At 50.0% G+C, this 24,843-nt stretch overlaps 1 protein-coding gene across 4 annotated transcripts in view; it reads left to right on the top strand.

Annotated features, from left to right (window-relative positions):
* Positions 1-24,843, top strand: part of CARS2 (cysteinyl-tRNA synthetase 2, mitochondrial) — a 55,969-nt gene that overhangs the window by 13,361 nt on the left and 17,765 nt on the right. For 2 of the 4 annotated variants that reach the window (XR_008374599.1, XM_053563524.1), the window contains exons 4-9: positions 273-344; positions 446-551; positions 4,431-4,514; positions 11,183-11,315; positions 13,342-13,475; positions 18,932-18,999. Coding sequence is in view for 3 of the 4 variants with exons in the window: in XM_053563524.1 (XP_053419499.1) it covers positions 273-344; positions 446-551; positions 4,431-4,514; positions 11,183-11,315; positions 13,342-13,475; positions 18,932-18,999 (597 nt within the window). In the remaining variant the exon portion in view is untranslated. The remainder of the gene's footprint in view (positions 1-272; positions 345-445; positions 552-4,430; positions 4,515-11,182; positions 11,316-13,341; positions 13,476-18,931; positions 19,000-24,843) is intronic. The other 2 variants (XM_053563525.1, XM_053563526.1) reach the window with 2 other exon arrangements.

A 24,843-nucleotide genomic window follows, 5' to 3' on the forward strand; every position in this document is an offset into this window, starting at 1 on the left:
ACTGAGCCACAGGCGCCACCCAGATAGTGGAAATCTTGACATTATTTGTTCCTTTTGTCTCTAGCTGGAAAGCAAAGTCAGTAAGCCTGTTAGACTGCCTGAGGCTCTAGCGAGAGCCTGAGGCCCAGCAGGACAGCCCCCTGGCTCCACCCAGGCTGCGTCCCAGCAGCCACGAGGGCGCTCCTGGAATAGGGCTGCCGGCTTCCCTTTTTCTGTGTGTTGGCGTCGTGAATCCACCACCTCATTCCTGTGCTCATCTGATCCTTCTGCAGATGGACCTGCCACCTGCTTCTCTCGCCAGGCACTACGAGGAAGAATTTAAGCAGGACATGGCGGCCCTGAAGGTAGAGCCCGCGGCTGAGTCTCGCTGCCAGGAGGACGCAGGCGGAGCCCACTGGCCGTGTCTACCCGGCGGGGACAAGCTTGCATCTCCCCTTTCTTCCAGGTGCTCCCGCCCACGGTATACCTGAGGGTCACTGAAAATATCCCCCAGATAATTTCATTCATTGAAGGAATCATTGCTCGTGGGCATGCCTACTCGACAGCAAAAGGTAGGCCGTGCTGTTAAAACAAGTCTCCAGGCAATACTGATGGGACTCGGAGAAACTGGACATGTATTTATAAGTTATTCAAATGCACCGGAACAGTTTACTGTCTGTGTTGATATTAGTTCTACAGCAAGAACATTGTAGGGTTTTCCACCTTCTTTTCTTTTGTTTTTTTTTTTTTTTGAGATAGAGTCTCAAGCTGTTGCCCTTGGTTGAATGCCGTGGTGTCACAGCTCACAGCAACCTCAAACTCTTGGGCTTAACCTATTCTCTTGCCTCAGCCTCCCAAGTAGCTGGGACTACAGGCACCTACCACTACACCGGCTATTTTTTGGTTGTAGTTGTCATTGTTGTTTGGCAGGCCTGGGCTGGATTTGAACCTGCCAGCTCTGGTATATGTGGCTGGCACTCTAGCTGCTGAGCCACAGGTGCTGAGCCTCCACCTTATTTTCTAGTCCCAGGAAGAGATGACTATCTGGACAGCTGTCTTGGTCACACCTGTGGAAGCTGGGTGGTAGGTGCACAGCTGGTCTGCATAGTGTCAGGGATAAAGTCAGGCCCTTCAGAGACCCTCCATCGTGTGGGGGCCCTGCCAGGGTTGTCCGCCTCTGTGCGTGTCCATCAGGGGCAAGCGCTGCCCACATTGGCTCTGAGTAAGGAGAGCCCTGACCTCAGCGTCAGGCCTGAGACAGTGAATAATGCCCCACAGTGTCCTTGGCTGTCCCCCGATTCCCATCACGCTGTAACCCTCTGCCAGTGTTTCTGGAATCTGTGCGTCAGTTCTGTCTCCTCATCCTCCACGCTCCTCACGGACTCACTCAAACAGCAGCAACACCAGCCGTCTCAGGACATTGGGTGGCTTGGTGGTGCCATTGGTTTGGGGGTCTTCTCTCTGTGGTACCTGGGCAAGGTTGGCATCTTGGCATTTTGCATTTGCATTGAGTTCTTGTTCTTTTTATCCAACTCCAAGTCCAGCTAGGGGCTGATCACCTGTGAAGTCCCTCTCCACGGCCAGGGCGGGCAGGGAGCTGTCTTTCTCAGCCGTGGCATTTACGTGGCACCCTCTGGTAGCCACGTCTCTGCTCCACAATTTGCTGTTTAATGTATTCACATTTTGTCCCTATCTGCATGCAAATTCTCAGACTCCAAGAACTTTTTTCTGTTGAGTGACCCAGTAGCTTGCCCAGTCCAAGGCTGCAGATATGCTGGGAGTAAAGCCCTGTTGCAAGTAAATGGCCCGTTACAAAGCAGGACACTAGGCGAGGTTCGTGGGCCACCAGCACCTTCCCTCCTGTGCTAGCCTGGGAGCGCTCAGCCGCCTACACATGTGGACGTGCCTCAGCTTTTATTTGCACTAACTTGGTATAGTAGATTTCGTTTCCAAGAAGACATTTTTAGAGGACTTAGGTGATTAGACTGGAGTTTGTACCAGAAAACACAGAGACACAGGAATTAATTATCTTTCTGCCCTTGTGCACCTTGAAGTAAGATGTGCAGGGCCCTTCCCCCATCCCCAGCTTCTGTTCCAGAAATAAACCAATTAAAGTTCCTGAGGTGTTCAGGACTCTCATCCTCTCACACCTGAGGAATCAGTGCTGCTTGTTTTATTCCCATGTTTTATTGTAAAATTCTAATGATAATATAAACTCAAGAATTCAGAATACACCTACATTTGCCCAAACCCCAGTGGTCTGACTTTGCAACAGTTGCCCCAGGGCTTGGCTACAATTTGATCTTGACCTGTTGATGGAAAACAGTTTGGTCAGCAAATCAGTAACATAAACAAAGGTAAGGGGAAGTTTCCTCTGTTGAAGGGAGCAGTCGCTCTGTCTCTGGAAACGTCTCTAAGTACTGTGTGCATTCTACCTTCACGGACAGCTCCTCAGGGCCTGGGCGTCTCCTCCGCTGTCCGAGGCTGTATCCTCAGCACCCGGCTTCAGCTCGGCAGTGACCAGGACTGACGCCAAAGGCAGGGCTGGCCCGGGCTCACCTGGTTTCCTTTCCTCAAGCCAGTATGCCCCTTGCTCTCACCAGGGACCATTGTGCGAAGGGGCCTGTCAGGTCCACACACTGAGGATGTGGTGGTGGAGGGCCTTGGTGTGGCTCTTCGCTGGTCAAGAAGCTTCCTTGATCTTGGCAAGACCAGTGTCCTCAGGAAGGGTAGTATGGATATGAATTAGTAAGTCTACATGTATTAGTAAAAAGAGTGTGAAGATTAAAAATTAAAAATTGGTAAAGGTTAAAAATGAAACCCACACTTGGGCCCTACCGACAACCATGCGCTGTCAGATGCCTTGGTGGGTGGAGGCCTGTGATCCTGGGGGTGGCCTACGGGTGACCTCGACTGGCTCCTCGTGGCCAGCCCTGGGGCCAAGGGCTAGTCCTTTCTCTCTGAGGCACTCCCCACTTGAAGGGTTTCCTTCTCACCCCTGCCTCTGTTTCCTTTGTGGTGGGGGTAGCAGGGGTTAACCCTGGCTCTGCAGGGGTCTTTGACCCTTTGTCTGTAAAAGTGGACCTTGGGCATCTCAGCAAGGGGGCAGCTTCCCACATGCCTCCAGCTGCCTCCTGCAACAGTGTTTTTATCCTAAGTAAAAAGGTAGTCTTAGGAAATCTAGATGAAGAAATACTATCTTTAGGTGGTGCCTGTGGTTCAAAGGAGTAGGATGCTGGCCCCATATACTGAAGGTGGTGGGTTCAAACCCAGCCCCGGCCAAAAACTGCAAAAAAAAAAAAAGAAAAGAAATACTATCTTTGTTTATAACTTAAAGCCTTAATTCAGCTGAACAAAGGTCAATGATTACACTTTTCTCTTTTCTGATTAAAAAAGTTCCTGCCTGGCTCAGTGGCTCATGTTTGTAATTCTAACACTCTGGGAGGCTGAGGCAGGTGGATCTCCTCAGCTCAGGAGATCGTGACTAGTCTGAGTAAGAGTGAGACCCTATCTCTACTGAAAACAGAAAAAAACTAGCTGAGCATTGTGGCAGGCACCTGTAGTCCTAGCTACTCAGGAGACTGAGGCAAGAGGATCGCTTGAGCCCAAGAGATTGAGGTTGCTGTGAGCAGTGATGCTATGATATTCTAGCCTGGGTACAGAATGAGACTCTGTCTCAGGTAGGTAGGTAGGTAGATAATAGATAGATAGATAGATGATCTCAGCACATTACAAAGAACCTATATTTGTGTTTTCACTTTTTTGCACGTGCACAATATGTCTAAGTGTATGCTTTTTTTTTTTTTTTGTAGAGACAGAGTCTAACTTTATGGCCCTCGGTAGAGTGCCATGGCATCACACAGCTCACAGCAACCTCCAACTCCTGGGCTTAAGCGATTCTCTTGCCTCAGCCTCCCAAGTAGCTGGGACTACAGGTGCCCGCCACAACGCCCGGCTATTTTTTGGTTGCAGATCAGCCGGGGCCGGGTTTGAACCCACCACCCTCGGTATATGGGGCCAGCGCCTTACCGACTGAGCCACAGGCGCCGCCCCTAAGTGTATGCTTTTATACTATAGTATTGGTGTTTTTAATTTTGGTTGAAAAAAAAGAAAACATGCTAAGGAGGGCATGCTGCAGTGGATCTGGAGTCTGCAGTAAGGGGATCTTTTAAGCCCAGCAGTTCAAGTCTGTAGTGCACCATGGTCTCACCTGTGAGTACTCAAGCTCCAGCCTGGGGGCATAGCGAGACCTCATCTCTGAAGGGGTGGGTATGTGTGTATGTGTAAATACATACATGTGTATACATATGTGTATATATTAAAAGGACCCAAAAGAAGGCCATATACCATATTCTGTATGTAAATACTAGTTGCTTGTTAGATATTAAGCTTGTGTAGGGGCTGATATTTGACTGAGAAATGATGAGTTTGTAATTACCTTTGTGAAACAGGCAATGTCTACTTCGATCTGAAGTCCAGAGGAGACAAGTATGGCAAACTAGTTGGCGTGGCCCCAGGTCCAGTGGGAGAGCCAGGTGGGTGAGAGCCCTTGGGCCCTGAGCCTCTGCCTCGCGCCTTGGTTGTGGGAGGTGACGTCTGGGGTGTGCACACCACTTGTCAGACACGGCGACGGTGGCTGTCTGCTGGTCACAGCGGTGTTGTAAATTTGATTCAGTTTCTTTGAGTAGATACAGCATGCGTGGTGTGAAGTTCCAACAGCATGTGGAGCCACTGCCCCTCTACCCAGCAGGTGCTGATGCTCCTCTCCCTGAGGCTGTACTGGTCACTACTGTCCCCTGTCCTCAGGGTTTTCCCTGTATATGAGAACACACACAGCCCTGGTATCACGTCGTACGGTCGTCCATGTCCGGCCGGGGTCATGGAGCAGATTCCTGGTCTGCCTGAGGCTATCCCACGGGTTTTGTTCTGTTCCAGTAAATTGTTAGGTCAAAATCATTTCTATGGAAAAGAGATAATAGGTATAGCATAGAGATCTAAATTAAAAATAATTTTAAAAGCTTCCCACTTAAGGGAACCAAGCAAGAGGAGTAAGCACAAACCCGAAGACAAATTGTTTGTGTTATTTCCGCCTTAGTTCCCCATCTTCCTGTCCCGTAAGCTCTGCAGTTCCACAGTGGTCATTAACGGCCTTGCTGGACTCCTCAGAAATGGCTTGTTACTTTTACCTATTAGCACCCTGCTCCCTCCCCACCCCCAGCAGACGGGGAGGTGTAGTTACAAGCAGGCCCAGCGTTGCGCCTCACACAAGAAGAGAGGTTGTTTCTGGGAGTCATACAATTTTGCATCAGCAACAGTTGTTTTTTTCAAATTTAATAGATTGTATATTTTAGAGCCATTTTCGGTTCAAAATTGAGAATAGGATGCAAAGAGTTCCCAGATACGTCCTCCCCCCGCTCCCCCACCAGAGTGGCCCATTTCTATGTTCCTTATAGACTTGTCACTGTCAGCAGAGACTCAGTTCACATAAGGGGCCACTCCTGTGCTGCGTGTTCTGGGGGTCTGGGTGTCACATGGGTGGATAACGATGCAGAGAAGCCCACTGATCTTAGCACTGCCTCCAGCGATCTGCGTTTTCAGGATATACTCAGACAGCATGCACCTGCCCAGTGGGCACCTCCTCAGCGGGCTTCTTCCACTTAGGAATGTACATTTACATTCCTCATGGTTCCTCATCATCTTTTCACAGCTTGGTAGCAGTTTTCTTTTGTCACGCTGAATACCATCCGTTGTCTGTACTTACAGCATTTGACCTTTCACCTCCTGAAGGGCATCTTGGTGGCTTCTCAGTTTTGGCAGCTGTGAACCAAGCTGCTGTAGACATCCATGTGCAAGTTTTTTTGTGGATGTGTGTTTTCAGTTTGTTTGGGTAAATACCAGGGAGTGACATTGCTGAATCACATAGTCAGAATATGTTCAGGCCCTGCCACTGTAGCGCTCAGCACCCCTGCTTCTGCAGCTTTTGGTATGTCCCCACTCTGCAGCTCTCTGCATTCCTGGCCCTGCAGCCCTCGGCACCCCCACTCCTGCAGCTTGTAGGATGTCCCCATGCACTGCAATTCTAGGCACATCCCCGCGTGGTGCAGCTCTCAGCTCTTCTCCCCCCAGCAGCTCTCAGTGCCTCTCTACCCTGCAGCCAGCTAGAGTTCTTTTTTTTGAGACAGAGCCTCAAGCTGTCACCCTGGGTAGAATGCCTTGGCATCATAGCTCACAGCAATCTCCAATTCCCGGGCTCAAGCCATTCTCCTGCCTCTGCCTCCCAAGTAGCTGGGATTACAGGCATCCGCCACAATGCCTGGCTATTTTTTTTTTGGTTGCACCCGTCATTGTTTGGCGGCCCGGGCTGGATTCGGACCCGCCAGCTCAGGTGTATGTGGCTGGCGCCTTAGCCACTGAGCCGCAGGCGCGGAGCCCCAGCTGGAGTTCTTATTGCTGGTCCTCCTCACAGCAATACTTTTTAAAATTAAAATTATTTTCCTAAAGGTGAGCAACATATTTATATTGTTTATAATGGCATAAAATTAGGAAACAAACAAACAACTTACTCTTCATACAGTAAAAAAATTTTACCACCTTGGTATTTATTGTTTCAAAGCAATAGTGTGTATTTTCAAAAAAAAAATTTTTTTTTTTTTTTGCAGTTTTTGGCTGGGGCTGGGCTTGAACCTGCCACCTCTGGCATATGGGGTCGGTGCCCTACTCCTTTGAGCCACAGGCGCCACCCCCTTAAAATTTTTTTTTTTTTTTTAGCAAATAACTACTATGTAATTTCCTATCCCCCTCAAAATTTTAAATTTCTATAATGACAACAATAGAAAACAGCATACAGTATACCTAGTGTGCTGAATCTGACCACAGGCAGGTGGAATCCCTGTGGTCACCCCGGTGGATTGCAGGCTCCCGGGCCCCTCTGCAATGAGCCGTGGCTGGCCTGGCTTTTTGCATGTGGTGGATGTGTCAGCCTGAGTCCCTCCTCCACATCTAACAGTTCACTCGAGTAACACTCCCTGTCTCCAGTCTTCTCAGTGGGGATCAGCTGATTCTGTTCCCATGGTGGCGTGTGACATTTCCCGCTAACCTATGACCTATGTATTTTTGCAAATTGGAAGTTTAACCTAGACGCTTAATCCAGTCCTGAATTTCTGGAGAAGGCTGCTGCATGGGTGCACCTTCCCAGGGAGACACGCAGGCTGCGTCTTCCGTGTCAGCAGCCCGTGTGGTGCTGGGTATAGACCCTTAATGGCAAAAGAGGCTGCACCAGGGTGACACTCCTGTCAGGGTTACTTCCCTGAGTACTGTTATGCAGACAGGTTACTACTTAGTTTCTTGGTGGTACATTTTGTTTAGGAAAGGCAGGGTGTATAAATGTACAAGGTCTTTTCGTTATTTACTGATTATCAAAATAGTTGATTTCTGTATCATTCTCTGAGGGTGACCAGTGAGTGTTCTTTTAATCATTAGGAGCTCAGGGACTTAAACACTTGTGTGTCTGTGCTGTGTTTTAACCCTTAGCTGTTGTCATCCTTACTGGTCCTAAACTGTCCCTTCCTGTGCCAGTGGGAGCCACTGTTGGTTGACTCCCAAGTCCCTCAGATGTAGCCATGCTGTGCTGGATGACTTGCTGCTTCTGTCCGTGGTGACCAGCTAGTCCCAGCTCATCCTGGAATATGCCTTTTCTCCTGTGAGCCCTATTTTTCTTTAATGAAAGATGGTGTTTGCAGAACATAGAGCAGGCACCAGGGATACTCATTGCTATGAACTGTCATTGTCTCTTGGCCTTTTCATTGGACAGAGGTGATAAAGTATCTGTACATAAAGTAGACGCTATGTCAGGTCACTCTGATAATGAGGGTCAGGACCACAGGGCACCACTGGCTCTTCTGTTTACACCTTCACCTCCCTGTTTCCCGTGGCGTCTGCTGCCTTACCCTGCACAGGGCCCAGCAGCCCTGCCTGTTCGGCCAGCACAGTCAGCAGGTCCCTTGCACGCGCCACCTCCCGCCTCGTGGGTCTGCATGTCAGTGCTGCTGGCTGTGCTGCCTCCTTCCTTGTTTACTCTGGGTCTACGTCCCTTTGGTTGTTTATGCCCTCAGGCCAACGTCTGCTGACTTTTTTGCCTGTGATGACATTGTCAGTTTGGCGAGAAACTTTTGGCTGTGTTTTCTGTCCGTGAGTATTTCTCCCAGTGTGGCGTGCTGTCATCAAAGTGTGCAGGTCCTCTGACTTCATGCCCAACGTGCATGAGCTGCTCTGGGCGCCCAGAGAAGTTTTTCACTGAAGCCAAGTCATTTTGCTTGTAAAAACATGGCATGTCTGGTCTGGCCCAGAAAAAGTATCAGTGTCTGCATCAAAAAAGCTCAACACTTGCAGATTCATCACAGTTTGATGCCATGAGGTGATAAAGGCCTTATGGGGCATTGTGCACGTGGACTCTGGCTACAGGACAGCAGGTTTTGGGAAGCACAGGTTGGCTGGCCCAGACAGCCAGCTTCCCCTCAATGGTGACAGCCCCTCTAGCTTAGAGTCTCTGCTTGGTCACCAGCATGTCACCTGATGTGAGTCCCCCCTACCTCCTTCACTTTTCTTCCTTTTCACGGGATTTGTCTCTGTTGAGACTCTTCAAGGATGGTTCCCACAGATGAGCTCAGGCAGTGCTCTGAGCAGAGCCAGCGAAGGCATGGTGTGGTGCGGGCAGTCCAGCAGCTGCACGTCCTGCTGTGCCCCTGGGCGCAGGAAAGTGAGCCCTGCTCCTCACAGGCAGACATGGAAACAAGGTGCATCTCAGAGAATGTGATTTTATTTTATTGACTTATTTATATTATGTATGTGTGTTTTTATAAACAGTTACACATTGGATTCATACTGAGCCATCTGGTGATGTAGTAGTTGGCTAGTTTTGCCATTTAAGCTTAGGGTCAAGTTCTGTTTCATTTTGCTCTTCCAAAGTACAAGAAGGAAAAAAAAAAAAATCAAAGCGCTGGGTGGGATAGCTCATGCTTGTAATACTAACACTTTAGGAGGCCAAAGCAGAAAGATTAATTGAAGTCAGGAGTTTGAGACCAGCCTGAGCAACACAGTGACAACCAGTCTCTACAAAAAACAGAAAAATTGGCTCGGTGCCTGTAGCTCAGAGTGAGTAGGGCACCAGCCACATACACCGAGGCTGGTGGGTTCCAGGCTGGCCGGGCCTGCTAAACAACAATGAGAACCCCAACCAAAATAAAAAAAGAAAAAAAGGAAAATTTAGCCAGGAGTGGTGATGAGCACCCACAGTGCCAGCTTCTCAGGAGGCTGAGGCAGGAGGGTCACTTGAGCCTGAGAGTTTGAGGCTATCGCAAGCTATGGTGATGCCACTGTTTTCTACCCTGGGCAACAGAGCAAGCTCTTCTCTCCAAAAACAAAACCAGAAAAGGGGCCTTCTGTCTTCTGAGGATACCAAGAAAAAAAAATCAAAGACATTTCATCTGCATGGCCTGTCCTGATGTACAGTGTGTTCAGATGAGAGGCGCCTCCCAACTTCTCTGTCTCCCAGAGACAGGTGCTGGGGTCTCAGGCAGGCAGGGTGGGGGGCCACCTGTCAGGCTTCAATGCCTGCCTCCTTTATGGTGGTCAGCTGTTTAGAGAGCCCTCCAGTTGGGATGTCCTGGCTTTGCTGCATGATGAGGTCAGTGGCCTCTGGGGACCATCACATCGGCGCATTTCCTTGTTGGCAGGCAGCCATCCTCATGGGTGGGCTTGAGGGACGCACTGTGCTGAGATAGTCCGCCCAGTACAGCCCTCAGTACTCAGCGGGGAGCTGGGTGTCGGCCTCCATCTCTGGGAGAAGCTTTACCTGGAGCAGGTCTCATACCTCCTGGGAGCAGAAGGCCAGGATCCCTTCACCGAGCGCTGTGTCTGCAGGATGGAGAGTGACTTGTCTGCTTCTTCCAGGAACAGGGAGCAGAGTCGCACACAGGGATCTGATGGCTTTCCCGTCGTGGTTTCTCTGAGCGTTTTGAAGATGAGTTCTTTGTGAACAGGGTTGAACTGGCCTTCAGGGCCTTCACCTCTGCTTGGATGTGAAGACACAGTAGAAGCTGTCCTGACTCAGGATGACCACCTGCTTCTGGTGGTCGTCCATCTCGTTCTGCCCCAGCAGCGGCTGAGTCTTAGCACAGATGGGGGACTTGCCGGTGGCCTTGCCCACGCTGGCGCCAACCAGGAAGGACTGACCGGCGGGCTGCCCATGGTTCTCAGGGTCTGTGGCTCCTGTCCATGTTGTGGCACATTTCTTCTCACACCAGATCGTCCCACTGTCCAGGCCACGCCTAAGCTGGGCGGCAGCCGCCCACTGGTCCATTTGGCTGCTGAGTCCCAGCCCCTTCCTGCTAACCATGCCTGCACCAGCCTCTGCAGAGGGGCCGTGCACGCCCTCCTCACTGTCTGGCCTGCACTAGCCTCTGCAGAGGGGCCGTGCACGCCCTCCTCACTGTCTGGCCTGTGCTGGCCTCTGCAGAGGGGCCGTGCACGCCCTCCTCACTGTCTGGCCTGTGCTGGCCTCTGCAGTGCCCGGCACGTGGTGTGGGTCTCAGGGAAGGGCTGAGCTGGGCACACACGCTCCTGTCTGTTCCACATGGACCAGTCATACGCAGGGGTGGCCAACCTGGTGACGGCTGCAGGCTGCTGAGCTGGACCACAGCGTCCAGCATCTAACCCTCACAAGGTCAGGTGTGGCATCATGAGAGCTGGACAGGGTCCCGGAATGTGAAGGGAGCCGCCTCCGAACTTGAGTGTGACTTGTGTGCGTCTTCTGACCTTCATCTCCCATTTGCTCTTTGGGACTGTGACCAATGCCCTGTGGTAATTTCCTCTTAGTTCTATTTGATTCTTACCTTTTTGGAAAAAATACCCTGAAACTCAGTTACTGGTAAGTAGACAGTGGACAGAAGGAAATGTGGGACACTCAGCCGGTCCACCCCAGAAGTGGCAGCCTCTGGGCTGCAGCCCTCACTGTTCTCTGCAGCTGGCGCCCAGGCCTGGCACAGTGGGATGGCAGCCCCTGCTGGGCCTTACACTGTTGTGTGGAGAAAGAGACGGGTGACCAGGTGAGGGCTGTGCCATCACCGTGAGAGGAACAGACTCTGGGGTGTATGATGGCCTCTGGCCGTATGAGGTCCCCTCCCACTGACAGGCCGTTTATCATCAGCAGGTGATTCTGACAAGCGGCACGCCAGTGACTTTGCTCTGTGGAAGGCAGCCAAGCCTGAGGAGGTTTTCTGGGCCTCTCCATGGGGACACGGAAGACCTGGCTGGCACATTGAGTGCTCTGCCATGGCAAGGTGAGGCTCCCAGGCTGTGGCATGTTTCATGTTGATGCTCAGGGATGTGGGAGGCCTGGTCTGGGCAGCCAGAGCTATGGATAGGAGTGGGGAGCTGGGTACTATGCCCCTGGGCAGGCCATCCAGGTGGTTCCAGAGCATGACCGGGACAAATGCAGCTCCCTCAGCATTGGCACCTCCCTTGCAGTAGGAGAGGCAGCTGTGTGGTCTGGTTCCTGATCCCCGGCTGCCTGCCGGCAGCGTCCAGGCACATTAATCCCTATCTGTGGGGTCTGGGGCTCAGAGCTCGGGAGGAGAGCACCGTGCACCCCTCGCCAGGTGTGGTGACATTGCTCGTGTTTAATCACAGGTCTGATTTTGACCTGGGGTCCCCCCAGCCACCCCTGGGGACAGTGGGACAGCTCTACTCTTGGACTCCCCTGAGTGGGCTGTCCCCATTCTAGCAGGTGGGAGGACCTGTCCCCACAGCCTGCGTATCTAAATTTTGTCCTTGTTAAGACCCAGAAGGAATTCTCCCTTTTCTGCCAAGCTTTCCCCTGTAGTGATGCCTGTGTGACTCAACTGGAAATGCTTCTAGTAACTCCTGAGACATTGAGCTCTTGTTACTGTGCAGCACAGAACTGACTATCCACATAGAAACGGATACACAGGGCGGCACCTGTGGCTCAGTGAGTAGGGCGCCGGTCCCATATGCCGAAGGTGGCGGGTTCAAACCCAGCCCCGGCCAAAAACCACAAAAAAAAAAAAAAAAAAAAAAAGAAACGGATACGCAAGTGTCCAGCCTTCAGTCAGGCTTCGACCGCACATGTGTTTGTAAATACTTGTTAATAACAGACCATGGGATTTAAGTTGGGTTGTAAAAAATGATTTATTTTTAGATTCAAATAATTTCACTAAAGCAAGTAGGAAACATTTCGTGAATTTCAAATGTAATGTTCCCAATAAATATTTTATTTTCGTTGAAAGATTGGTATAATGAAAATAGGCTATTATTCCTTGTCAGCTTTCTCTTCCTTTAAATTCAGTCTAACAGAGATAAGAATTGAGACTACTACACGAACGCTGTGGCTTACCTTTCCGACATCTCCACACCGTCACATCTGTGTCTGCTCTCTGTAAAGAGAACTGCTTGTCACAGGCTCAGCAGGTCACTTCCACCCCTCTGCACCCTAGTGTATGGGTTTCAGAGAACATGAGTTACTCACAACCCACCATGGCGATGTGATGTATAAGTAACACACAGCCACTATTTCTGCATGAGGCTGGTGTGTGCAGGGTACCACTGGGAGACCTCAGCGCTGGCGTTTTTGGAGACTCCTCTATTTTCAGCTGTTTTAGGAAAAACCCCTGAATGTCTGCAGCCAACCTGGTGAGCTCTCTGCTGGGCGAGGTCACACTTCCCCTGTGCTCCGAGCCCCAGGTCTGTCCATACTGCCGGCTTGTAGACAGCACCCTTGCCATGGTGAGTCGCCGGCTGTCTGCCTGTCCTGAGCAGCTTCCATTTGTGGGTGGAATAGCCCGGCCTCATTTCCCTCTTGGCCAGTCATTTTAGTGTGTAGGTTTGCAGAACATGGGGCTTTTCTGGAATCCATACCACCCAGTGTAGCAGAAATGGAGACAGGTGAGATGAGTTGCTTTGAGTTGTGTTACTTGTTATAAATGTGACTGTTAAAATAAATTTTCAAAAGCTGAATGACCAAATTCTTATAATTTTATAGTTCTCTCTCTTGCTAAAGTTGGAAAACTACGAAGGTAATTTTGTAAGTTTTTTTCTTAAACCACATATTGTATTTGGAGCAAAGAGAATTCTCTTTACTAGCATGAAAGGCTATGAGTTGGGAATAATGAAGTAAGAATCAGATTTCAGTTTTCACTTGAATCAACTAAATTATGCAGACTGATTTAAAATTGAGATCCATTTTTGTTCACTGCATTAAAAAGGCTGGAAGGATCAAATGTGAGATGAGGCTTGGAGAACTCTGTCGTTGGCCTGAGTTAATTCACTGCTGGGTCTGGTTCCCTGCAGCATGGTGTTTGGAGGTCAGCTGGACATCCACTCTGGTGGGATAGACTTGGCTTTCCCTCACCATGAAAACGAGATTGCACAGTGTGAGGTCTTTCATCAGTGCAAGCAGTGGGGAAATTATTTTCTACACTCTGGTAAGTAACAACTGTAAGTTAATGAGTTCCCTCAGTTCTGTCTTTATTGGTGGAACAGCTACATTTGGAAATACACAGGTCAGCTAATAACAGGTCAAGAAATGGATCTGTCACAAATTGTTTTTCTTTTTTTTTTTTTTTTTTGTAGTTTTTGGCCAGGGCTGGGTTTGAACCCACCACCTCTGGCATATGGGGCCTGCACCCTACTCCTTTGAGCCACAGGCGCTACCCCACAAATTGTTTTTCAATTTTAGTCATTTAGGTATGAACTTTCTTGAACTGAAATACAGGCGGTTCCCGAGTTACAGATACCCAATTTACATACAACTCGCACTTATGAACAAAGGCTATTACAGTAATAGTTATGTAGAGGCCTCTGTTCTGACTTAACACTCAAGTTCAACTTAAGAACAAACCCACAGGCTCAGCGCCCGTAGCACAGTGGTTACAGCACCTGCCACATACACCAAGGGTGGCGGGTTGGAACTTGGCCTGAGCCAGCTAAACAACAATGACAACTGCAACCAAAAATAGATGGGCATTGTGGCAGGTGCCTGTAGTCCCAGCTACTCGGGAGGCTGAGGCAAGAGAATCACTTAAGCCCAAGAGTTGGAGGTTGCTGTGAGCTGTGATGCCATGGCTCTGTCTCAAAAAAAAAAAAAAAGAACAAACCCACAGAACCTATCTTGTTTGTAACTCGGGACTGCCTATAGGAACTTTTTGGAACTGACTAGAATATGGAAATATTTTACAACATATAATTTTTTTTCAAATAAAAGTATTAGGAATATCGGGTAGTATGATGCAAGAATAATTATGAATATGCCATTTTAAGCTAAAATATTGTCACCAGACATACCTGTCATCTTCTGATGACACTGCCTGCTGTTTTCCCATTCAAGAACGTGGCTGATTAAGCCCACCACCTGCTCAGGAGGAGACATGTGTTCTGGGGTAAACAATGCCTCAAGCTTAGCAATTTTGCAGTTTTGTTGTTTTTTTGGGTGACTGGATTCATGGAATTTTTTATTCTTTATACTTCTCTGTATTTTCCAGATAACATTTACATCATAACACATCATCGTATCCTTATTGCTTAAAAACAAAAAACAAAAATTGATAGAGCAAAAATTAAGTCCCCACTTTCTCAATACTTTAACTTCCTTCCTTACGTGTAAACACCATTTGTATATCTTTTCATACATTTTTCTAGGTAAATACATTTTTATTTTTAAGCATTTTTGTACAAATATAATTTGGATATTATATATTTACACATACATATATAGTTTTTTTGTAAGTGAAAATCTAATATATATCGTATATTATATTGTAACTTGCTTTTTCCCCCTTTACCAATATATCTTGGAGATTTTTCTAAGTCAGAACATACAGATCGCCATCATTCCTTCTAATGGCTATACACTCAGTTATGATGCCTGTACCATAATTTAATCATTCCCTTTATTGGTAAATATTAGATTGTTTCCAATTTCTCATTGTTCCAAATAATGCTGCAAAGATGATTCTTATAGATATACCCTGTTCCAGCAATTCTTAAGACTAAATTTTTTCCCCAACGTTTTTTTCATTTCTTGTGCTTGGATGCACTTTACAACTGATGGCATATCGCCACCACTGACGGCCAGGTGGTATTTTTGTGTAAAAAACATTTTTTTTTCATTTTGACATTTTCCTGTAAGAGTTAAAAAGCATTAGCCTCAGTACATTTTAGATGAAATAGGTGTCTTTTCATTTATGTGCATGTTAGACACTTGTGATTTTAGCCAAATACTTAGCTATTTATACGTGATATTGCTGAGATAAAGGGTGTGTGCATTTTGAATTTGCTGGTATTTCCAACTTGCCCACTACATCAGGTGAAACAATTTATGCACTGCTTTCCTCAACAGTGGGTTATTATAAATTTTTGAATATTCACCAATGTAACAGTTGACAAATTAGAACTCTCTGTTGACTTAATTTACTCTTTTGTATGTGGGGCAACCTCTAACTCTTGGGCTCCAGTGATTCTCTTGCCTCAGCCTCCTGAGTAGCTAACTACAGGCACCTGCCACAATGCCTGGCCATTTTTAGAGATGAGGTCTGGCTCTGGCTCAGGCTGGTCTTGAACTGTGAGCTCAGGCAATCCACCTACCTCAGCCTCCCAGAGTGCTAGGATTACAGGTGTGAACCACCATGCCTGGCTATGTCTGAGTTTTGATATTTCATAGGCCAGAACTAACCGCTCTTACTGCCTTTTTGGAATGGTCAGCTAAGATATTTGAGACAAACAAGGATAAAAAATGGTGGTGTGGTAATAGTATGGTTGGGAGATACAAAGATCAGCCTCTAAAATACAGGAAGTCATCGTACTTTCAGGTCCTTGAATTAGGAAAGTAGGATGTCATTGTGAGGGATGTGGCTGTGGAGGTGGCTGAGCTATGTGGCCTGTGGGAGGCCTCGCTGGGGTTTCCGCATGACACGCACACATGAGGCGGCCTGCCCCGAGCCCTTCCTGCAGAGTGCCGTCACCAATGTTCACCCAGAGGCCCCGCCCCGCCTTCTGTGTCCACCTGTCGCTGGCCGCTGGCCTCTGGGGAGGCCAGCCCTTTCTGTCATGCCTTCAGCTGTCTGAAGTGAAGCAGAACCAGGTGGGCTGGTGTTAGGGGACTTGGGAGCCGCAGTCCAGTAGAACACAGCCCTTCCCTGGGGCGAGCTCACTAAGCACTCTCTTCCCCAGCGCCCTCTGTGCCCGGTGGCCTGATATGCTCACTCCCATCTCAGCTGCTGCCCTCTCAGGAGAGGACACTCACACTCACCGTGCCCAGGGAGCAGGTGCTCCTTTCCACTGCCCGGTGCCCGCAGGGGCTCATGGGAGAGGTCTCCCCTCTTAGCAGAGGAAATGTGCTCAGGCCCGCATCTCAGGACAGAGGCATCCTGTCCCTAGTGTCCGGTCAGACACCCTGTCGTCTGCCGGCTAATTCTGTTCAGTAGGTCATAGCTGCCAGGAGCCCTTGGGAACGGAGTGTGGCCTTTAGGGAATGTGGTCTAGGGAGTCAGCAGCGTGACCTTAGCTTCCCTCAGTGAATGAGGTCTAGGGAGTCAGCAGCGTGACCTTAGCCTCCGTCAGTGAATGAGGGCTGGGGGTCAACAGTGTGACCTTAGCCTCCGTCAGTGAATGAGGGCTGGGGGTCAACAGTGTGACTTTAGCCTCCATCAGTGAATGAGGTCTAGGAGTCAACAGCGCGACCTTAGCCTCCATCAGTGAATGAGGGTGGGGTCCTGGACATTGCCAGACTTGGGAATGGGAGAATGGGAGAGGGTTTTTTGTTGCTGGGTGTGTTTTTGTTTTTTTAAGACAGGGTCTCCTTTTGTCACCCAGGCTGTAGTGCAGTGGCATCATCATGGCTCACTGCAGCCTCCAACTCCTGGGCTCAAGCAATCCTCCTACCTTAGCCTTCTAAGTAGCTGGGACTACAGGTACCTGCCACTATGCTGGGCTAATTTTTTTATGTTTTGTACAGACAAGGTCTCACTATTGCCCAGGATAGTTCAGAACTCCTAGCCTCAAGTTATCCTCCCACCTCGGCCTTCCAGCTTGCTGAGATTAGAGGCGTGAACCACTGTGCCCAGTCTTGTTGGTATTTTTATAATGCCTTTTACCACCTCTTGAGACATATGAGTTGTCTTCAGGCTATTTTGGCCCCATCCTGGAGAAGTAGCAATGTCACCTGGACCCAGGAGAACTAATACTTCTGCAGTAAATGGACGGAAGGTGCAGGTGAGGACTCAGCTGCAGTCTCTGGGCTGCTAGGACAGCACTGCAATCCACAGGCATGTCCTTCTCACGCTCTGGAGGCAGCACTGGCAGGTCCAGGGTCTGGAGGCCCCTTTCCGGGTCATCGATGGCACCTTCTTGCTGTGTGTGCACAGGGGTGGGGCAGGGGCACTCTCCGGGGCCTCTCACAAGAGCACTGATCCCAGCACTGCTGGCTCTGCCCCATGGCCTAATCTTCCCCCAAGGTCCCACTTCCACATGCCACCACATGGGGACTAGGTTCCAGCACAGGCTCTGGGAAGGTGTAGACATTCAGACAATAGCAAATGTGTTTCAAGTTTCAGATACTGTCAGTTTTTAAAAACTGTAATCATTGGCTCAGCACCTGTAGCTGAGTGGCTAGGGCACCAGCCACATACACTGGAGCAGGTTGGAACCCAGCCTGGGCCTGCCAAACAACAATGACAACTACAACCAAAAAACAGCTGGGCGTTGTGGCGGGCGCCTGTAGTCCCAGCTACCTGGGAGGTTGAGGCGAGAGAATCGCTTAAGCCCAACAATTTGCGGTTGCCGTGAGCTGTGACGCCACGGCACTCTACCAAGGGTGACACTGTGGGACTCTGTCTCAAAAAATAAATAAGTAAAAAAACCAAAAACTGTAATCATGCATGGTGAGGATGACAGACTATAGAACTTACATGTTCAAAGTTATGTATCTCTTTGGAAATCACATTTTAACCACTGTTCTTAGAAAAATTGCCTTTGGAGTACTCTTATATTTAAAGTTGTGTCAAGAAAAGAGGAGGAATTTTTTCTTACAAACAGAAAGCCCCTTCCCTTGGAAAAGGCCTTTTGAAAATACAGTCCAGGCAGAATTCCAGGCTCAGATTTAGAATTTCCCTAAATGGGTTTGATTTTCTTCCTGTCTTTCACATACATTGTGGGAGGGGGTCAGACCGAAGGAGTAGGGCACCGGCCCCGTATGCTGGAGGTGGCGGGTTCAAACCCAGCCCCGGCCAAAAACTGCCAAAAAAAAAAGAGAAGTCCAGGGAAATAACTCAATAGAAGCTGTGATTAATCACACTCAGAGACCCGCAGGCTGAACTGGGATGTTTGGAACAAGTTCTTGCTGAGAGCCCAATTTGCCAAGTGAGAGATTTGTCATTTCCTCAGGTATTTAGTCAAATTAGTGTCTCAGATTACAAGGAAGGGAAAAATATGAAATATTGCTGTCAAAGTCGCCCATCTGGCCTCAGGTCTGAGTCAGCCAGGGCACCTGTGGCATCAGCCCTGCATGGGGCTGTGTGTGCCTGAAGCCACAGAGCAGGCTGGGGGCCATGCGTTTTGTGGGGGCATGTTTCCCTGGGGGCCACATCTCCCTGGGGGCGGCAATTCTCCCTAGGGTCAATATCTCCCTGGTCCACATCTCCCTGGGGTGCCACTGCAAGTGGAGGTTTGGGGCAGCTGCTGTACACAGTCCGTAGGTATCATGGGTCACCTGTCTGCCCGGGTCCAGGTTGGGATGAGGTAGGGGGAAAGGCCTGAGGCCATGCTGTGGCCCAGAGTCCCCCAGGAGCAGCAGATTTGCTCCCCACTTGGCACCCTCTCATGGGCTGCAGAGTCTTTCTCCTCATCCAGTTTAGGACAGAAGTTTTCAGGGTTTATTTTGTTTCAGGGCATTTGCACGTGAAAGGCAAAGAAGAAAAAATGTCCAAGTCGTTAAAGAACTACGTTACTATTAAGGTAATGTGCATCGGGCTTCTGCATCTGTGATCGCTTGGTCCCGTGGCCCCCAGCCCCTCACCGCTTGTCTGGTCTCCCTCCCCCGGTTACTCTGCTCAGCAGCTCTCCCCGTCCCGCCAGTCCTGCTCTGGCCTCCCTCCCACCTGCAGCTGCGTGTGCGCCTTCTTCCCTGTTCCTTGTTGGACAGTTTTCTCTCTGGAACTGCGTTTGCTGAATTCCTTTTTTCCCCCCCGCACCAGCCTTGCCCTGCTGGTGTGGTTGTACATTGGTTTGTGTGGTTTTTGCTGTTTGCCTGTAGTGGCCCCCGAGTTGGCTGGATTCTTTTTTTTTTTTTAATTAAATCATAGCTGTGTACATTAATGCGATCATGGGGCACCAGACACTGGTTTCATAGACCGTTTGACACATTTTCTTTTTTTTTTTTGTAGAGACAGAGTCTCACTTTATGGCCCTCGGTAGAGTGCCATGGCATCACACAGCTCACAGCAACCTCCAACTCCTGGGCTTAAAGCGATTCTCTTGCCTCAGCCTCCCGAGTAGCTGGGACTACAGGTGCCCGCCACACGCCCAGCTATTTTTTGGTTGCAGTTCAGCCGGGGCTGGGTTTGAACCCGCCACCCTTGGTATATGGGGCCGGCGCCTTACTGACTGAGCCACAGGCGCCGCTCGTTTGACACATTTTCATCACACTAGTTAACATAGCCTTCCTGGCATTTTCTTAGTTATTGTGCTAAGACATTTGCATTCCACATTTACTAAGTTTCACATATATCCTTGTAAGATGCACCGCAGGTGTAATCCCACCAATCTCCCTCCCTCTGCCCACCTCCCCCCCCCCCCCTTGAGTTGGCTGCATTCTTAACTAGCTTGAGGAACATCACCATTGGGGTTGCCCTGGGGATGTGTATTTCCATCCAAATGGAAAACCTAGGGCACTGATGGGAGAACATGTTTTAAGGTCTGGTGGATCTCATCTTGGGCTGTCTTTAGAGCCAAATTTAATTTTTTTTTTTTTTTTTTGGTTTTTGGCCAGGACTAGGTTTGAACCCACCACCTCTGGCATATGGGACCGGCATCCTACTCCTTGAGCCACAGGCGCCGCCCGAGCCAAATTTAATTTTAATTGCAAAGTAGTTGACAGGAACAGGATCTAGACCTTCATCTCCTAAAAAGCAAATATCTGGAAGCCACACCCATCCAATCTACCGTAAACCAATAGAAAGCTATTCCTCACACAGTGCTTTTTATTTTTATTTCTTTGTCTTAAGAGATAGAGTCTCACTTTACTGCCCTTGGTAGAGTGCTGTGGCGTCACAGCAAACTCCAACTTCTGGGCTTAGGCAATTCTCTCGCCTTAGCCTCCTGAGTAGCTGGGACTACAGGCGCCCGACACAACACCCAGCTATTTTTTTGTTGCAGTTTGGCTGGGGCTGGGTTTGAACCCGCCACCCACAGTATATGGGGCCAGCACTCTACCTACTGAGCTACAGGTGCCGCCCTACACACAGCGCTTTTTACACACTATTTTTTTGGGGGTGGGGGGGCTGGTTTGAACCCACGGGGCCAGTGCCCTACTCCTTTGAGCCATAGGCGCCGCCCCACACTATTTTTTTATTTTTTATTTTTGAGACAGTCTCACTGTGTTGTCCTTGATAGAGTGCTGTGGCATCACAGCTCACAGCAACCTCAAACTCTTGGGCGTAAGCGATTGTCTTGCTTCAGCTTCCCAAGTAGCTGGGACTACAGGTGCCCGCCACAATGCCTGGCTGTTTTTCTGTTGCAGTTGTCATTGTTGTTTAGCTGGCCTGAGCTGGGTTCAAACCCGCCAGCCTTGGTGTATGTGGCTGGTGCCCTACTCACTGAGCTGTGGGCGCTGTCTACATACTTTTCTGAAACAGAATCTTTCAATTTTATCCCAGGAAAATTTTCTTTCTGTTTTTTTTTTGAAAATTTTCAAACATACAGAAAAGTTAAAAGCAACATTCATTTGTCACTGTGTGGATTCAGTAGTGGCCATTATTTTGCTGTATTTGTTGTGTAGGAAGGAAATCTTTCCCTCTACCCAGCTTAGGTCCCTGGCTGGAGCCCTATGAGTTAAACTAGCCAAAGACAGATGAGCAAGAGAAAGACAGAAGTGCACTCACATGTGCACACGGAGCACACGGCAGTGAGCAGCCATGGGGAGGCGGGACCGGGCCTGTCACGTGTGCACACGGAGCACACGGCAGTGAGCAGCCATGGGGAGGCGGGACCCGGGCCTGTCACGTGTGCACACGGAGCACACGGCAGTGAGCAGCCATGGGGAGGCGGGACCGGGCCTGTCACGTGTGCACACGGAGCACACGGCAGTGAGCAGCAATGGGGAGGCGGGACCCGGGCCTGTCACGTGTGCACACGGAGCACACGGCAGTGAGCAGCCATGGGGAGGCGGGACTAGGCCTGTCACGTGTGCACACAGAGCACATGGCAGTGAGCAGCCATGGGGAGGCGGGACCCGGGCCTGTCACGTGTGCACACGGCAGTGAGCAGCCATGGGGAGGTGGGACCCGGGCCTGTCACGTGTGCACAGGGAGCACACAGCAGTGAGCAGCCATGGGGAGGCGGGACCCGGGCCTGTCACGTGTGCACACGGAGCACATGGCAGTGAGCAGCCATGGGGAGGCGGGACCTGGGCCTGTCACGTGTTTACATGGCAGTGAGCAGCCATGGGGTGGCGGGACCCAGGCCTGTCACATGTGCACATGGAGCACACGGCAGTGAACAGCCATGGGGAGGCGGGACCCGGGCCTGTCACGTGTGCACACGGCAGTGAGCAGCCATGGGGAGGTGGGACCCGGGCCTGTCACATGTGCACACGGAGCACACGGCAGTGAGCAGCCATGGGGAGGCGGGACCTGGGCCTGTCACATGTGCACACGGCAGTGAACAGCCATGGGGAGGCGGGACCCGGGCCTGTCACGTGTGCACACGGTAGTGAACAGCCATGGGGAGGCGGGACCTGGGCCTGTCACGTGTGCACACGGCAGTGAACAGCCATGGGGAGGCGGGACCCGGGCCTGTCACGTGTGCACACGGCAGTGAACAGCCATGGGGAGGCGGGACCCGGGCCTGTCATGTGTGCACACGGCAGTGAACAGCCATGGGGAGGCGGGACCCGGGCCTGTCATGTATGCACATGGCAATGAGCAGCCACCGGCAGGGCCACTTCCTTTCAGGGCACGTCACAGATACGGGGCTTTCCTACAAGTGGAGGGTCTGTGTTCACCCTGCGTCTTGCAAGCCTACAGAGAGCTTTCCCCACTAGCTCACTTGGTGTCTCTGTCTTGTTGAGTCAATTCTTATCTAAATTTTTAACTTTTTCACTATTGTCTGTCTGTCACGGTGATCAGAGATCTTTGATGTCACTGCTGTAACTGTTTTGTGGCATCACAAACTGTGTCCGTACAAGATGGCGAACTTGACGTGTGTGCGTTCTGACTGCTGCACCCGTTCCCCAGCCTCCCTACTCTCTGGACATAACAGTATTGAAATTACACTAGTTCGTAACCCTACAAGTGGCTTCCTAGTGTTCCAGTGAAAGGAACAGTCACCTCTCACTTTAAATCAAAAGCTAGAAATGACTAAGCTCTGGGAGGAAGGCGTGTCAAAAACCAAGAGAGGCTCTAAAAGCCCAGCCACTGGCACCAGTTAGCAAGGTTGTGAATGCACAGAAAAGTTCCTGAAGGAGTCAAGGTGCTGCTCCAGCGAACACACAAAAGGAAAACGGCCTCACTGTTGAGACAGAGTTTAGGTGGTCCGGATAGAAGAAAACACAGCGGGGTCCGAGTCTACTGCCTGGCACTGCGGGTGGTGGACCATGGTGGGTCGGATTGAGCCGGGCTCTGCTCTGGCGCCAAGCTGGAAGGGGTGACAGTAAGCGTCGGCAGAGGCTGCGGGGCTCCATTTGACTGGGGAATTAGCAGGCGGCAGACATATCACCAGACCCCACCACCTACCTTCTCCTTTCAAGAAAGGATGACTCACAAGAGTCTTGTCTGCCTCTGGTTCCTCTGCAGTTCCGTGGCACTTGCTCTGGGTGCCCTAACCATTTGGCATGCTGTTCTCATCACTCGAGGAGAGACTAGCATCGAAAGGCACATCAACAAGAAGGAGAGACGCCAGCTGCAGGCCAAGGGCAGAGTATTTAGGAATCCTTACAACTACGGCTGCTTGGACAACTGGAAGATATTCCTGGGTGTGGACACAGGAAGGTGTTGGCTTACCCGGGTGCTGTTACCTTCTAGCCATCTGCCCCATGGGAATGGAATGAGCTGGGAGCCCCCTCCCTGGATGACTGCTCACTCAGCTTCTGTCATGGCAGTGTGAGTTGGACTGTGTCAGCCATAACTTGAGCATTCATTCTGCTTCCTATGTTGTCTCAAGGGCCTCCAAGGGCAGCTTTTCTTGGAATCAGTGATCAAAAGAGCTAGTGGGCCTGCCTCGGAGTACCATACAAGGACAACTCTCAAGAACCAATCTTTTGACCACTGCAGAAGACACAATGTGAAGAAATTCGCATAGGACTGGCATCCCTTTACTTAGGCAAACAGAAGTTCCAGCCCCAGATGAGGGTCAGGCAGCTAGCTGTGTTGCCCAGTGCTGACCCTGGCCCCTCCTGGTTACAGGACCTCTTCAACTTGCTGAGAAAACACCGTACTGGTACAGTTGGGAATCCTAGCTTCTCAACAGGGCAAAGTTACCAGGCCTGCTGCCAAAGTCACTGCCACTTATCAGATGCTGCTGAGGGGAGCAAAAATAAAGGTATATGATTTTTAAAAATAAAAATAAAAAAAAAACAAAAAAAGAAGAAAACACAGCCCTAACCTTCCCTGAACCAACCAAAGCCTAACCCAGGACTTCTCAGTTCTGTGACGGCTGAGAGAGGGTCAAAGGTGCACAGTTTGGTTTGTGAAGTTTGAGAAAAGAAGCCGTAGGCACGAGTGAAGCAGCAGGTGCTAGAAGCACATGCGGTAGAAGCTCCAGTGTGTGGCAGAAGGTCCAGCCGAGACCACTGGGGAAGGGGGCAGCCCTGAAGAACAGACTTTCAAAGTAGCCGCAGTAACCTCGTGTGGGTTCAAAGACACGCAGAAGTCCCGTATTGAGGGAGGAGAAGTCAGTGCCTGGCTTCAGAGCTTCATGGGACAGGCTGGGTTGGTGGGAGATAGTGCAGCTGGCGACTTCCCGCTGAAGCCAGTGCTCACTGACCATCCCCCCAGTCCCAGGGCCCTTCAGAGTTAGGCTGCAACTGTCCTGCCTGTGCTGTGTAAAGGAAACAACAAAGCCTGGACACCAGCCCAGCTGTTGTTTAAATGGTAAACATAAAATATTTTAAGGTTACTATTGAGACCTGCTCAGAAAAAGAGATGCCTTTCAAAATGTTGCTTACTTATGAGCTCCCTGGTCATGCGAGAGCTTGGATGGAGCTGCACGAGGAGGTTAATGCTGTTTTCATGCCTGCTAACACCACGTCATTGTGCAGCCCGTGGGCCAAGGAGACACTTTGACTTTCAAGTCCTATTATTTAAGGAATTCTTTCAGGTTGGGCACAGGGACTCTCTCCTGTAATCCTAGCATTTTGGGAGGCCAAAGTGGAGAGCTCGCTTGAGCCCAGGTGTTTGAGATCAGCCTGAGCAACACAGCAAGATCTTGTCTCTACTAAAAACCCAAAAAAGTTCTAGTTACTCAGGAGGCTATGCCAGGAGGATCACCTGAGCCCAGAAGTTTGTGGGCTGTGATTATGCCAGTGCACTGTAGCCCAGGCAATAGAGTGAGACCTTGTCTCAGTAACAACAGAAAAAGGAATTC

This window comes from Nycticebus coucang, chromosome 15 (genome assembly GCF_027406575.1).
Source record: "Nycticebus coucang isolate mNycCou1 chromosome 15, mNycCou1.pri, whole genome shotgun sequence".
NCBI lineage: Eukaryota > Metazoa > Chordata > Mammalia > Primates > Lorisidae > Nycticebus > Nycticebus coucang.